Genomic DNA, 15785 nt, shown 5'->3' on the forward strand with positions numbered 1-15785 from the left:
GCGGCGGCGCGCCACGTGTCGAGGCGGGCGGCGCACAGTGCAGGCAGTGATGTGGCTCACCTAGAGAGTGAGCAGGTCGGGCTGCGCGCCCAGCAGGTCGGCGGCGGCGCGGGCGGCGGCGCGCCACGTGTCGAGGCGGGCGGCGCACAGTGCAGGCAGTGATGTGGCTCACCTAGAGAGTGAGCAGGTCGGGCTGCGCGCCCAGCAGGTCGGCGGCGGCGCGAGCGGCGGCGCGCCACGTGTCGAGGCGGGCGGCGCACAGTGCAGGCAGTGATGTGGCTCACCTAGAGAGTGAGCAGGTCGGGCTGCGCGCCCAGCAGGTCGGCGGCGGCGCGGGCGGCGGCGCGCCACGTGTCGAGGCGGGCGGCGCACAGTGCAGGCAGTGATGTGGCTCACCTAGAGAGTGAGCAGGTCGGGCTGCGCGCCCAGCAGGTCGGCGGCGGCGCGGGCGGCGGCGCGCCACGTGTCGAGGCGGGCGGCGCACAGTGCAGGCAGTGATGTGGCTCACCTAGAGAGTGAGCAGGTCGGGCTGCGCGCCCAGCAGGTCGGCGGCGGCGCGGGCGGCGGCGCGCCACGTGTCGAGGCGGGCGGCGCACAGTGCAGGCAGTGATGTGGCTCACCTAGAGAGTGAGCAGGTCGGGCTGCGCGCCCAGCAGGTCGGCGGCGGCGCGGGCGGCGGCGCGCCACGTGTCGAGGCGGGCGGCGCACAGTGCAGGCAGTGATGTGGCTCACCTAGAGAGTGAGCAGGTCGGGCTGCGCGCCCAGCAGGTCGGCGGCGGCGCGGGCGGCGGCGCGCCACGTGTCGAGGCGGGCGGCGCACAGTGCAGGCAGTGATGTGGCTCACCTAGAGAGTGAGCAGGTCGGGCTGCGCGCCCAGCAGGTCGGCGGCGGCGCGGGCGGCGGCGCGCCACGTGTCGAGGCGGGCGGCGCACAGTGCAGGCAGTGATGTGGCTCACCTAGAGAGTGAGCAGGTCGGGCTGCGCGCCCAGCAGGTCGGCGGCGGCGCGGGCGGCGGCGCGCCACGTGTCGAGGCGGGCGGCGCACAGTGCAGGCAGTGATGTGGCTCACCTAGAGAGTGAGCAGGTCGGGCTGCGCGCCCAGCAGGTCGGCGGCGGCGCGGGCGGCGGCGCGCCACGTGTCGAGGCGGGCGGCGCACAGTGCAGGCAGTGATGTGGCTCACCTAGAGAGTGAGCAGGTCGGGCTGCGCGCCCAGCAGGTCGGCGGCGGCGCGGGCGGCGGCGCGCCACGTGTCGAGGCGGGCGGCGCACAGTGCAGGCAGTGATGTGGCTCACCTAGAGAGTGAGCAGGTCGGGCTGCGCGCCCAGCAGGTCGGCGGCGGCGCGGGCGGCGGCGCGCCACGTGTCGAGGCGGGCGGCGCACAGTGCAGGCAGTGATGTGGCTCACCTAGAGAGTGAGCAGGTCGGGCTGCGCGCCCAGCAGGTCGGCGGCGGCGCGGGCGGCGGCGCGCCACGTGTCGAGGCGGGCGGCGCACAGTGCAGGCAGTGATGTGGCTCACCTAGAGAGTGAGCAGGTCGGGCTGCGCGCCCAGCAGGTCGGCGGCGGCGCGGGCGGCGGCGCGCCACGTGTCGAGGCGGGCGGCGCACAGTGCAGGCAGTGATGTGGCTCACCTAGAGAGTGAGCAGGTCGGGCTGCGCGCCCAGCAGGTCGGCGGCGGCGCGGGCGGCGGCGCGCCACGTGTCGAGGCGGGCGGCGCACAGTGCAGGCAGTGATGTGGCTCACCTAGAGAGTGAGCAGGTCGGGCTGCGCGCCCAGCAGGTCGGCGGCGGCGCGGGCGGCGGCGCGCCACGTGTCGAGGCGGGCGGCGCACAGTGCAGGCAGTGATGTGGCTCACCTAGAGAGTGAGCAGGTCGGGCTGCGCGCCCAGCAGGTCGGCGGCGGCGCGGGCGGCGGCGCGCCACGTGTCGAGGCGGGCGGCGCACAGTGCAGGCAGTGATGTGGCTCACCTAGAGAGTGAGCAGGTCGGGCTGCGCGCCCAGCAGGTCGGCGGCGGCGCGGGCGGCGGCGCGCCACGTGTCGAGGCGGGCGGCGCACAGTGCAGGCAGTGATGTGGCTCACCTAGAGAGTGAGCAGGTCGGGCTGCGCGCCCAGCAGGTCGGCGGCGGCGCGGGCGGCGGCGCGCCACGTGTCGAGGCGGGCGGCGCACAGTGCAGGCAGTGATGTGGCTCACCTAGAGAGTGAGCAGGTCGGGCTGCGCGCCCAGCAGGTCGGCGGCGGCGCGGGCGGCGGCGCGCCACGTGTCGAGGCGGGCGGCGCACAGTGCAGGCAGTGATGTGGCTCACCTAGAGAGTGAGCAGGTCGGGCTGCGCGCCCAGCAGGTCGGCGGCGGCGCGGGCGGCGGCGCGCCACGTGTCGAGGCGGGCGGCGCACAGTGCAGGCAGTGATGTGGCTCACCTAGAGAGTGAGCAGGTCGGGCTGCGCGCCCAGCAGGTCGGCGGCGGCGCGGGCGGCGGCGCGCCACGTGTCGAGGCGGGCGGCGCACAGTGCAGGCAGTGATGTGGCTCACCTAGAGAGTGAGCAGGTCGGGCTGCGCGCCCAGCAGGTCGGCGGCGGCGCGGGCGGCGGCGCGCCACGTGTCGAGGCGGGCGGCGCACAGTGCAGGCAGTGATGTGGCTCACCTAGAGAGTGAGCAGGTCGGGCTGCGCGCCCAGCAGGTCGGCGGCGGCGCGGGCGGCGGCGCGCCACGTGTCGAGGCGGGCGGCCAGCGCGGCGGCGGCGGCGCGCGGCAGGGCGCGCGGCCGGACCCACGTCACCGACACCGTGGAGCTCACCTGCCGCGACACGCACAACATGTATAGGTCACGTGAGGGGGGGGGGGGGGGGACCGAAACGGTTAGCGTCGCGCTGACCGCTTCGGACCAGTAGGTAATATATTGATAGAGCAAGATCCCGGAGCCGCCATACCTTATTTTCTCATGACTAAAATGTATGGGATAATGTAGTATGTACTTTTACCCCCTTATTTATAAACGTGTACTAAAGTTACGATGCCGCTGATCATCGTTTGTCCCTTTCCATCATACCGATACGTCGGAAGTACATACTAAACCTACATTATCCCATACAATTTAGTCATGAGAAAATAAGGTCTGGCGGCTCCGGGATCTTGGATTATAAGTTTAGGGAACGTTTCAGAGTATAGCTTACGGGTACGCGCGGACGTGAACTTCATACATATGGTCAATGCGGATCGCTCCGCACCGAGGGTCAGTGCGACGCTCGGACCTTATGGAACTTTCAGCACGAGTAGCAACAAAAAAAATTTTAATATTATTTATCCTTGTCCCACTTTTTTTGGGACTCCCTCTGGTCGCATGACAACTTTTGTCATATTTTTAACCAACTTCAAGATTTCAAAAGGAGGAGGTTATCAATTCGGTGTGTATGTTTTTTTTTTTGTTTTCAATGTTTGTTACTTGATAACTCCGTCATTTCTGAACCGATTTTGAAAATTATTTTTTTGCTTGAATCTATATAATATATACAGATTGGTCCCGTTTTTGCCAAAACTCAGTTCTGATGATGGGATCCATAAGGAATCGAGGGAACTCTTGAAATGTGAAAGACATATATATATAGTGATTTTTGTATTTTCTTTAATAAATCAAGCATTTACATTTAAAAAAGTGACATTTGATGAAGTGGAGTGGAGTGGTGGATGTGGGTTTGATGATCAGAATGGAACTCTTCAACGGCGCATAGTACACGTTTGGCGATTTGTCCTCTTCGCTGTGTTTGTTAAGCAAATTAGATTTTCAAGATAATTTTTTGTCAAGTTCGAGTTCTGACGATGGGGTCCATGAGGAATCAAGGGAACTCCTCAAATGTTAAAGACATATATATAGTAATCTTAGTATTTTTATCCACAAATCAAGTATTTACATTTGATGAAGTGGACGTGCTTATTTATTTATTTATTTTATTTTTGTGCTGATGATGAACAGAACGGAACTCTTCAACGATGCATAGTTCACGTTTGGCAATTTGTTCTCTTTTCATGTTTGTCAAGCAGTTAGGTTTACAAGGCACATTTTTATATTTATCTTAAATACAGTCGAATACCCTATTGCGGGTATCTTACCAGTCAACCATAGGGCAAATCTGAAACGTGTCAAGGTGGGTGCAGTGACAAAAAACAACATGTTACCTCCTTTTCTACATAATTAGGCATACACGCTGTCTTTTTAATTTCATTGTATGAAATCAAAAATAATCGTTCTTTCACCAGTCATTGAAGTCAGTTTTTTTTTTCTTAAAAATTATTACAAGCTTTTACTTGACTTGCCCTGTTAGTATGTATGGGACAAATCTGGCAAGTAAAATTTGACGCCCTTCCCGGTTTCCGATGAAACTGAAAATTTGCATACATATGTAAGTCGGGTGACAATGCAATATTATGGTACCATCAAGCTGATCTGATGATGGAGTCAGGAGGTAGCCATAGGAACTCTGTGATAAAACAACGCAACCTAATTGTGTTTGGGGTTTTTAGAATTGTCTCGATGAGTATTAGTTGCCTATGAAAAAAAAAGTACAGTCAGCGATATAAGCTTGCACCAAAAATGAAATTTTTGCCAAAAACTTATTAATTGTCATAACACTTTATGCATATTGTGAGTCATAAAAATCTTTAGTGAGAATTTATCCTGAACATAATTGGGTTTTTGTCATAAATGAATTATGTCATAATTTTTATAGTTATCAATTCGCATAAAATTTTAGGTTCGCTTCCTTAGGCACAAAAAATATATGACTGCTATATGTCATCATCATCAAATAATATATGTCATATCATCAAATATTATGGCTAAAAATGTATGATACAATATGATATGATTTTTCATTTGTACGCGCAATGATTTTTTTTTTTTTTATTGAGGAGATAACACAGAAAACATACATGGCATGAACAAAAAATACTTAAATAGCATAAATGTCCTTAAATACAGATGCTTCCATATACGTATCTCACGAAGAACATATACCTAATACCACTTAATACTTAACACTAACATGCGGTTTACAACATTACAAGTGTTTAGAGAGACTTAGTGTATATACGTATGCACATAAACTAATTACTTAGACTTTGTATATATGTAACTAAATAGGAAGGAATATGATTATAACACAAGTTGTTATGCGTATCAAAGATATGACTTAAACGTTTAAGCAACCCAATATGGACCCCTTTTTTTCTACTCGACGAGTATAATTAGGGTTTGCACGACGGATCTGAAATGTATGGGAAGATCCGCGGATCCGGATCCAGATTATTTCATACATTTCTGATCCTAACTGTAATGGTTGAATAAGATTTCGTATATCAAGCTATAATTGCGTACTTTTCATGTATGGACCCCCAACTCAACTATAATCATTTCGATATGCTGTAGTGATCTATTTAAAAAAAATATCCCAAACATGCCGCCACGCTCCCATAAAAAAACCGAAACGAGCGACAAATAGTCGCGCACTTATATTTGATATAATCGTGTTTAGGCAACGAAGCTTGCTGAGTTGCTTAAGTAAGGTACGAGATAGATTATCTATTATATCACGATTGCATAACATATTATTCCCCACCATAAATTTCATATCAGTTACGGCAGCGGCGGGTAACAAATAGCCGGACCAAACCACGTACGTTATATTTACAGAAATCTTAAAACATGTTTTTAAGTTCATCACATTGCTTTTTCGCTCACGGGCGCTCGCGATTTGCACGTCTATATTAAATACTACGTCTATGCCTGCAAATGAAACAGGTATCGTTCTGAAAGTATTTATGAGGGAAGAATAACGCAACTCCTTCGCCAGGCCCCCTTTACGCGCGCAATTCGGACACTTAATCGAGTAGCGATCGAGTTAGATTTGGTTCTTTGTTCTTTGAGCGAATTCACAAGGGCCACGCTGTATGTATTGTGTTACTGTAGCTTGTAATAATCTATTTACTATATACCTATGTAATTCTTTTCTTTTGTGTGTCAAATTCCATACTGTCGAATTAGGATAGCCTGTAACGATGGTTGTGTGTATGTAATTAAAATAAAAAAATAGCTTTGCGATCCTAACGCGATTAGCCGATCGAAAGCGATTGAGGAATATCGCTTCCAGGCAAGCAGCGGTATCGGCTTTTCATGGCCATATAATGTCCAACCTCCGCTATGGCATCATCTTATGGGGCAATTGCAAAGACATTGACAGAGTTTTCAAGCTGCAGAAAAAATGTGTACCATTTGTACTTGTATTCTAATTTATTATTTTCGGAGTTCACGGCAGAAAAATGGCAGAGGTGTGATGACCATGTCAAAAAAAATGAAAACGATTACTGGGATCGCGACAACCGTTTAGAAATTAACTATATTTCGAACTCCACTTCGTTACATACACTAAATAAAAAAATCGCAATAGTTGACAAATTAGTTTCTCCACCAGAGCCTTCATAACGAGCACTTCCACTTCGGGGCACCCGAGCCTCCTGAGCATTTGTCTTTTTTTTTTTATATACTACGTCGGTGGCAAACAAGCATACGGCCCGCCTGATGGTAAGCAGTCACTCAGTAATACGTGTGTTATTATATCATAATACAACACTAACTTGATCAATATGTCCCCGGAAGAGTTAATCGGTCAAAAAATTCATACCGAGCAACTCCACTTCCTGAGCAGTTGTCTTATAATATCTAATAAGAATAATAAGTGTGGTATAATATTATAATACGATACTAACTTGATCAATGTGTCCCCGGATGAGTTTCTCCGCCAGAGCCTTCATGACGAGCAGTTCCACTTCGTTCAGCGGCACCCGAGCCTCCTGAGCGATCTCGGCAAACGTCAGCTTGCGGGTCGCCGAAGTGCGGTTGAATGCCATCTGAAACATAACAATTTAAGTATGAAGAGCGTATTTTTTAAACGAGGCACTGAGAGCAGATACTCGAGCCCGTGCTGTTATGTCAAAACGGTCTTAGAAGACTTAATTTTTTTAATTGACAAATATCGACATTTACAGATTCTGGAAAAACTGTAGTTTAGTAAAAAAAAAATTTTTATGCTTTTTGATTCCATAGGTTAGGGGAATAGAAAAGTTACAAACGGGAGAAAATAGTTTCTTAAATTTTGTAGATGTGCTCTGGATACTGCGAGATGGGGTGAGCCAGCTAGCTGGAACTGGAACCATATACTAGTCCATACGGCAAATGGTCGCGACCTTTCTTTGCACGCTTCAGTCAACTCTGCGAGGCTATGATTGAAGCCCAGAGTTACGACAAGACAGCTACGCTTCCTTAGGTAAGTTACGGGGCAAACTGGTTATATGAATGTTATAAGTTTACTCTTTGAGACTTCAGGATGAGGTGAACTAGCAATATTTATCTCCATAAGGCGAGTAATGGCGACCTTCTGCCTCACACTGATCAGTCCGGCATGTGGTCCAGGGGTCCAGGAGGGGGTGACCTCGGCACTGACCTCCATGAGGCAGGTGATGGCGACCTTCTGCCTCACACTGATCAGTCCGGCGGGCGGTCCAGGGGTCCAGGAGGGGGTGACCTCGGCACTGACCTCCATGAGGCAGGTGATGGCGACCTTCTGCCTCACACTGATCAGTCCGGCGGGCGGTCCAGGGCTCCAGGAGGGGGTGACCTCGGCACTGACCTCCATGAGGCAGGTGATGGCGACCTTCTGCCTCACACTGATCAGTCCGGCGGGCGGTCCAGGGCTCCAGGAGGGGGTGACCTCGGCACTGACCTCCATGAGGCAGGTGATGGCGACCTTCTGCCTCACACTGATCAGTCCGGCGGGCGGTCCAGGGGTCCAGGAGGGGGTGACCTCGGCACTGACCTCCATGAGGCAGGTGATGGCGACCTTCTGCCTCACACTGATCAGTCCGGCGGGCGGTCCAGGGCTCCAGGAGGGGGTGACCTCGGCACTGACCTCCATGAGGCAGGTGATGGCGACCTTCTGCCTCACACTGATCAGTCCGGCGGGCGGTCCAGGGGTCCAGGAGGGGGTGACCTCGGCACTGACCTCCATGAGGCAGGTGATGGCGACCTTCTGCCTCACACTGATCAGTCCGGCGGGCGGTCCAGGGCTCCAGGAGGGGGTGACCTCGGCACTGACCTCCATGAGGCAGGTGATGGCGACCTTCTGCCTCACACTGATCAGTCCGGCGGGCGGTCCAGGGGTCCAGGAGGGGGTGACCTCGGCACTGACCTCCATGAGGCAGGTGATGGCGACCTTCTGCCTCACACTGATCAGTCCGGCGGGCGGTCCAGGGCTCCAGGAGGGGGTGACCTCGGCACTGACCTCCATGAGGCAGGTGATGGCGACCTTCTGCCTCACACTGATCAGTCCGGCGGGCGGTCCAGGGGTCCAGGAGGGGGTGACCTCGGCACTGACCTCCATGAGGCAGGTGATGGCGACCTTCTGCCTCACACTGATCAGTCCGGCGGGCGGTCCAGGGCTCCAGGAGGGGGTGACCTCGGCACTGACCTCCATGAGGCAGGTGATGGCGACCTTCTGCCTCACACTGATCAGTCCGGCGGGCGGTCCAGGGCTCCAGGAGGGGGTGACCTCGGCACTGACCTCCATGAGGCAGGTGATGGCGACCTTCTGCCTCACACTGATCAGTCCGGCGGGCGGTCCAGGGGTCCAGGAGGGGGTGACCTCGGCACTGACCTCCATGAGGCAGGTGATGGCGACCTTCTGCCTCACACTGATCAGTCCGGCGGGCGGTCCAAGGCTCCAGGAGGGGGTGACCTCGGCACTGACCTCCATGAGGCAGGTGATGGCGACCTTCTGCCTCACACTGATCAGTCCGGCGGGCGGTCCAGGGCTCCAGGAGGGGGTGACCTCGGCACTGACCTCCATGAGGCAGGTGATGGCGACCTTCTGCCTCACACTGATCAGTCCGGCGGGCGGTCCAGGGGTCCAGGAGGGGGTGACCTCGGCACTGACCTCCATGAGGCAGGTGATGGCGACCTTCTGCCTCACACTGATCAGTCCGGCGGGCGGTCCAGGGCTCCAGGAGGGGGTGACCTCGGCACTGACCTCCATGAGGCAGGTGATGGCGACCTTCTGCCTCACACTGATCAGTCCGGCGGGCGGTCCAGGGGTCCAGGAGGGGGTGACCTCGGCACTGACCTCCATGAGGCAGGTGATGGCGACCTTCTGCCTCACACTGATCAGTCCGGCGGGCGGTCCAGGGCTCCAGGAGGGGGTGACCTCGGCACTGACCTCCATGAGGCAGGTGATGGCGACCTTCTGCCTCACACTGATCAGTCCGGCGGGCGGTCCAGGGCTCCAGGAGGGGGTGACCTCGGCACTGACCTCCATGAGGCAGGTGATGGCGACCTTCTGCCTCACACTGATCAGTCCGGCGGGCGGTCCAGGGGTCCAGGAGGGGGTGACCTCGGCACTGACCTCCATGAGGCAGGTGATGGCGACCTTCTGCCTCACACTGATCAGTCCGGCGGGCGGTCTAGGGCTCCAGGAGGGGGTGACCTCGGCACTGACCTCCATGAGGCAGGTGATGGCGACCTTCTGCCTCACACTGATCAGTCCGGCGGGCGGTCCAGGGCTCCAGGAGGGGGTGACCTCGGCACTGACCTCCATGAGGCAGGTGATGGCGACCTTCTGCCTCACACTGATCAGTCCGGCGGGCGGTCCAGGGGTCCAGGAGGGGGTGACCTCGGCACTGACCTCCATGAGGCAGGTGATGGCGACCTTCTGCCTCACACTGATCAGTCCGGCGGGCGGTCCAAGGCTCCAGGAGGGGGTGACCTCGGCACTGACCTCCATGAGGCAGGTGATGGCGACCTTCTGCCTCACACTGATCAGTCCGGCGGGCGGTCCAGGGCTCCAGGAGGGGGTGACCTCGGCACTGACCTCCATGAGGCAGGTGATGGCGACCTTCTGCCTCACACTGATCAGTCCGGCGGGCGGTCCAGGGGTCCAGGAGGGGGTGACCTCGGCACTGACCTCCATGAGGCAGGTGATGGCGACCTTCTGCCTCACACTGATCAGTCCGGCGGGCGGTCCAGGGCTCCAGGAGGGGGTGACCTCGGCACTGACCTCCATGAGGCAGGTGATGGCGACCTTCTGCCTCACACTGATCAGTCCGGCGGGCGGTCCAGGGGTCCAGGAGGGGGTGACCTCGGCACTGACCTCCATGAGGCAGGTGATGGCGACCTTCTGCCTCACACTGATCAGTCCGGCGGGCGGTCCAGGGCTCCAGGAGGGGGTGACCTCGGCACTGACCTCCATGAGGCAGGTGATGGCGACCTTCTGCCTCACACTGATCAGTCCGGCGGGCGGTCCAGGGCTCCAGGAGGGGGTGACCTCGGCACTGACCTCCATGAGGCAGGTGATGGCGACCTTCTGCCTCACACTGATCAGTCCGGCGGGCGGTCCAGGGGTCCAGGAGGGGGTGACCTCGGCACTGACCTCCATGAGGCAGGTGATGGCGACCTTCTGCCTCACACTGATCAGTCCGGCGGGCGGTCCAGGGCTCCAGGAGGGGGTGACCTCGGCACTGACCTCCATGAGGCAGGTGATGGCGACCTTCTGCCTCACACTGATCAGTCCGGCGGGCGGTCCAGGGGTCCAGGAGGGGGTGACCTCGGCACTGACCTCCATGAGGCAGGTGATGGCGACCTTCTGCCTCACACTGATCAGTCCGGCGGGCGGTCCAGGGCTCCAGGAGGGGGTGACCTCGGCACTGACCTCCATGAGGCAGGTGATGGCGACCTTCTGCCTCACACTGATCAGTCCGGCGGGCGGTCCAGGGCTCCAGGAGAGGGTGACCTCGGCACTGACCTCCATGAGGCAGGTGATGGCGACCTTCTGCCTCACACTGATCAGTCCGGCGGGCGGTCCAGGGGTCCAGGAGGGGGTGACCTCGGCACTGACCTCCATGAGGCAGGTGATGGCGACCTTCTGCCTCACACTGATCAGTCCGGCGGGCGGTCCAGGGCTCCAGGAGAGGGTGACCTCGGCACTGACCTCCATGAGGCAGGTGATGGCGACCTTCTGCCTCACACTGATCAGTCCGGCGGGCGGTCCAGGGGTCCAGGAGGGGGTGACCTCGGCACTGACCTCCATGAGGCAGGTGATGGCGACCTTCTGCCTCACACTGATCAGTCCGGCGGGCGGTCCAGGGCTCCAGGAGAGGGTGACCTCGGCACTGACCTCCATGAGGCAGGTGATGGCGACCTTCTGCCTCACACTGATCAGTCCGGCGGGCGGTCCAGGGGTCCAGGAGGGGGTGACCTCGGCACTGACCTCCATGAGGCAGGTGATGGCGACCTTCTGCCGCACGCCGTGGTCGGCGCGGCGCAGCTCCGGCGCGGGCGCGGCGCCGCGCAGCGCCTCGAAGGCGGCCACGTCGCCGCGGGACACGGCGCGGACCAGCTCCTTGGCCCACGCGTCCGGCGTGTTCTCCAGGGACTCCAGGATGGGGTGGGCCAGCTGGACACATAACAATTATATTTCAATTGTAGCCTCTCGTGCGCCACGAGTGTTTCTTATTACGAGCCGTTACTTAACATTTCCTGTTAGTTAATGTGACTGAAACGTTGGAAGCGCTCACCAGCTCGCCCAGGTCGTACACGTTGGGCGCCACGACGGCGGCGACGGCCAGCGAGCGCGCCAGCGCGCGGCGCTCGTGCGGCGGCAGCAGCGCGCCGCCCTCCGCGCAGCCCACGTAGCGCAGCGCCGCGCGGTAGTAGCGCGCCATGGGCCCGCGCACCCTGCCACACCACCGTCACTCGTTATGCTCACTATGTCGACACTACGTGTCCTACTATACTAAAAGACCAAACCGGTACAATTGTGAAATTATGTGAACAGGCCCGCCCGACTCTAATCTCCTCCGTGGCATCCAGGTTTTTGGAATATAAAATACCTGTAGTACTCCGAAGCCAGTTTGTAAAACCGGCCATGCACCGGAGTGACTCCGTCGGCATCCTCCAATGAGCCTTCGAGTTCCTCAATAATCTTCTCTGTGGCATCCAGGTCGTTCAGCTGTTCTAGGTAGATTTCACCTTGAAGCACCTGCAATTTTAAAAATATTACGTTTAGACTATGTTCATTAAGACAAATTAAGTCATTTCTTAACTTTTCTTAAATACCACAACGGTGGCAAACAATCTTACAACCTGCCTGATGGTAAGCAGTGCAACTCCAGAAGTGTTACATGCACGTTGCCAACCCTTTAAAAACCTGTTCACTGCTTTTTTGAAGAACTCCACCTTAGAGAAAACCTCGAAATCACAGAAGGGAGGGAGCATCCGCGGGAGAAAATTCCTCTTAAACTGTGGCCATTTAGGTTCTAGGGTGTGAGGATGACTAATTTGGACTATAATTTGTGAATGACATACAAGAACATTGCACTGCATCTTATTGTGAATCTTATCAGAATGCACAAAGGTTTATATTTATTATTATTTATTAATCAGGCAGGCAGTTGAAACAACTGATTTATTTATACAGTTGCCTGTATCTGAGTGATCTTCATAAGACATGTTTTTTATATTGGACTGCAGGCACACGTCAGTTTACAACTTTGACAGTCAAAGGGTTAATACGTAAGGTGTCAAATAAAGCTATGTTCCTACTATAAATTTAATGATCTATTTAAGCGCTCCTAGAAATCTCGAGTGGTTTGTGGCCCACTTATTACAACTAATAGAATAACTTTTTGAAAGTAGATATGAATAACAAAATTACTAAACACCTTCTTTATACTATTTTTCAAATAGGTACAGTACGCTGATAGATGTCATCACGATACAAATATTGCGGGGTTTGACGTTTTAGGTTATAAAATGTATGGAGATGACATATATCAGCATACCCTTCCTGTTTGAAAAATACTATAGTGTAACTTGTAACCAACTAATCTTTGCATAGGGTCTTTTAACCCCTCTTTCAGTGAAAGTGTTAAATTAATAAAAGTTTCTCACCTTGCAGAGTGCCAGTGCCTCGTCATTCATCTTCACCTTATTCTCCACCTTCTCCAGGAAGGCGATGCCATCTTTCTTGTTGTCAAACTGCTTGACAATGTGCGATGTGATCTCGACCAGTGAGAGGGGGTTTATTCTGGAACATACCGGTGAAAAATTAAGAAGAGCCTCTTTAAGGGCACTGGGGTGACATGTTTTAAACACTAAAACAACATAGGCGCTTATATACTTATTTTTTTATATATATATACTGGTAAAACACTAATCCAAGCCATAGAATATTATCAGCCACAACATACGGTAAAAGTAGTCAATTATACGATTTACTGAATAACAAGTTGTGTGATTTTGTACTTAAGGCTTATATTATTCCTCACTTTTTGAGTATTTCTTTATATTATACGAAAATATAAGTGGATTTCGTCACGAACAATAAACCACAAAGTGACTTGCATTTTGACTTACTTGTTCTCAAAGGTCGTTAAAAAGTTGTTGTACAGTTGGATAAGGCAGTCGCCGGTCTGTAGCGCCGGGTGGTTCACGAAATCTTGCAATTTTAACGTGAGTTGGTGCCATAATCTGCAAAAACAAAGCACAGAGGTTATGATTGTTTACAAGCAACATTTTGGACGAAAATGTAAGACGAGGTGTATCTACTTACTTTTTATTGTATAGTTCTTCCAAATTAGCCCAATCCGCTGCCAAAGCAGGCTCGGCTGCCTGCTTTTTGGATAAAAAATCGTTTACATCAATGACTGCAAACTTTACGGTCGCCATCTTTCAAAACTGTAACGTCATTGCAAATGAAGTTAGCTGCAAATTGTTTGACAGCTTAAAGGCAGTAACACACTGGCATTCATACCATTATAAAACTGATAAATAAATGAATTGTCATATTAGGCGAATAATTTTTGATAAATTATTCTTTATTATGTGAGCTTTGCACTTATTTCGAGTTCAAATAATGCAGAGTAATAATTTATCTAGATTATTTTTTATAAGTCCTACACGTGTATAAAATCTTTATTGCCACAGATTCTAATCAGAAGATAGCATTGCCATCTGTTGTCGAATAGCTGTATACGATTAAATACTACCTGTCGCTAGATAGCTTCACTAGTTCCTCATGTCTGCGAAATCTAGATTTAGAATCAATTTGAATCGATCTAGAACGCTTTTGTGGATCAGTAATGAAGATTATTTTTTTGTAGAACAAATTAGATACTTATAAATTTGAATTGTATGGCGGATGCTTAATATCATTTAGAATTTATTAGAAGGGGGTGATTTTTCAAAAGGATAATTTATGATAACTACATTTATTATATTGGTTTGATTTGGCTAAAATCAATGTAAAATAAATAATTACTATTAGGACAGAGCCATACGTATATATATGCCGTCTTTTTTATGACGATGATGATGATGGGTGTTTTCTTTAATAATAATCTGTAGACTAAGAGACTATTTTTTGTTGAGTCGGACCAAGTTAACTCTGCATGGTATTTGCAATGACAACATGTGGAAATGTCACTAAATACATTCCAAACTATGAAAAATATTAGTTTATAATGACACTCCCTCGCTATAGTTATGTTCAAGTCGGCTTAAAGAGCTTAGACTGACTCTACCTACCACTTTCGGATTTAAACATTTTGTTGTGACACATTTGAGGTTTGCCTCGTAAAACGATTCTCTTAATTAGTTGTTTTGATGAATATGTACTTGGCATTTAGAATATGAACATAATTATTTTTAAGGGATACCTTTATGTTATGGATGTTAAGTCCAATATGAATGGATAAACCGACAGACAGAGGGAAGCCTAAATTTTTGTGTTACATTACCAGGTCGAATTTTGTTGGGTGCACGAGTGGTGCTGCCCTCATTTTGTCGGCTTTTTTACGTAAAATCTTATGGAGTAAAGTAAATAAAATTTTGATTTTTGTGGATTAATTAGGTATTTATTTTAGGTTGTATAGTAGAAAAAATTGCTTCATAAGTCAGAAACGCGCATGTGACACCCTTAATATAGCAACACCCATAGACTACAAAGACCTCTTAGCGTTGCTTGTTAGTTTCTATAGGCTACTGTGGCCAAAAACTGTCTAGAAATTGTATTTAGAAAGGAGCAAATGGTCTCGCGGCTACTTGCGTATCGTAGCTGTATACTTTTGGTTTGTTTACCTACGTAGGTACATGATTCTAAGGCTCTGGACCGGTATTTAAAATATCGGTAAATACCGGTTTATTTCGGTATTCCTCCGAACTTTTATAAGAACGCGAACGTTTAAAGAACTTTATTGTAACCTAAAAACACCGGTTTATTCGACGAGCGACGCAACGGTCGGGTGGCCTGATGGTGAGCCGCGTAAACATAGACACCAGGAAGAAACCGGTTTTTATTGTTATAAATCGTTTAATTTGACAAGAACTGTTCTTAAAAAAAAACCGGTTTTAAAATAACGGTTTTTCGAGCGAAACCGAGATTAAAAGGTTTTGCGCCAAGTACATGATAACGGTTTGGAAATTAAACCGGTTTCCGAGCCTTGTATGATTCTACTACATCCCTACTCAGCAAGCTTTGTGCTCTTTTCTTCGTTATATTACGATTGTATACAATACTAATTGTGAACTCGAGTGTACTTACTAAGCTAATATTATAATGATCATCATTTTCATTATAAAACATTATTTGAATACTTACTTAGCGTCCAATATGCTTCAATACCGCAGGGCATAAACATATGCCGCGTACAACTTACTTGCGTGGAGGGTGGTCGGTACTGTCGGTAGTCACGTAGT

General features: G+C 52.0%; 1 protein-coding gene across 1 annotated transcript; it reads right to left on the minus strand.

The window, feature by feature from the left end:
• Positions 1-2636: 2636 nt before the first annotated feature.
• LOC133532991 (26S proteasome non-ATPase regulatory subunit 13) lies at positions 2637-13801 on the minus strand. Its single transcript, XM_061871895.1, has 8 exons — positions 13642-13801; positions 13446-13559; positions 12981-13116; positions 11921-12069; positions 11606-11765; positions 11299-11484; positions 6752-6892; positions 2637-2789 (listed from the first exon to the last, which is right to left on the minus strand). The coding sequence occupies exons 1-8, from the start codon at positions 13755-13757 to the stop codon at positions 2637-2639; spliced, it is 1155 nt and encodes a 384-aa protein (XP_061727879.1). The 5' UTR covers positions 13758-13801.
• Positions 13802-15785: the final 1984 nt, after the last annotated feature.

This window comes from Cydia pomonella, chromosome 28, assembly GCF_033807575.1.
Source record: "Cydia pomonella isolate Wapato2018A chromosome 28, ilCydPomo1, whole genome shotgun sequence".
In the NCBI taxonomy this organism is placed as follows: Eukaryota; Metazoa; Arthropoda; class Insecta; order Lepidoptera; family Tortricidae; genus Cydia; species Cydia pomonella.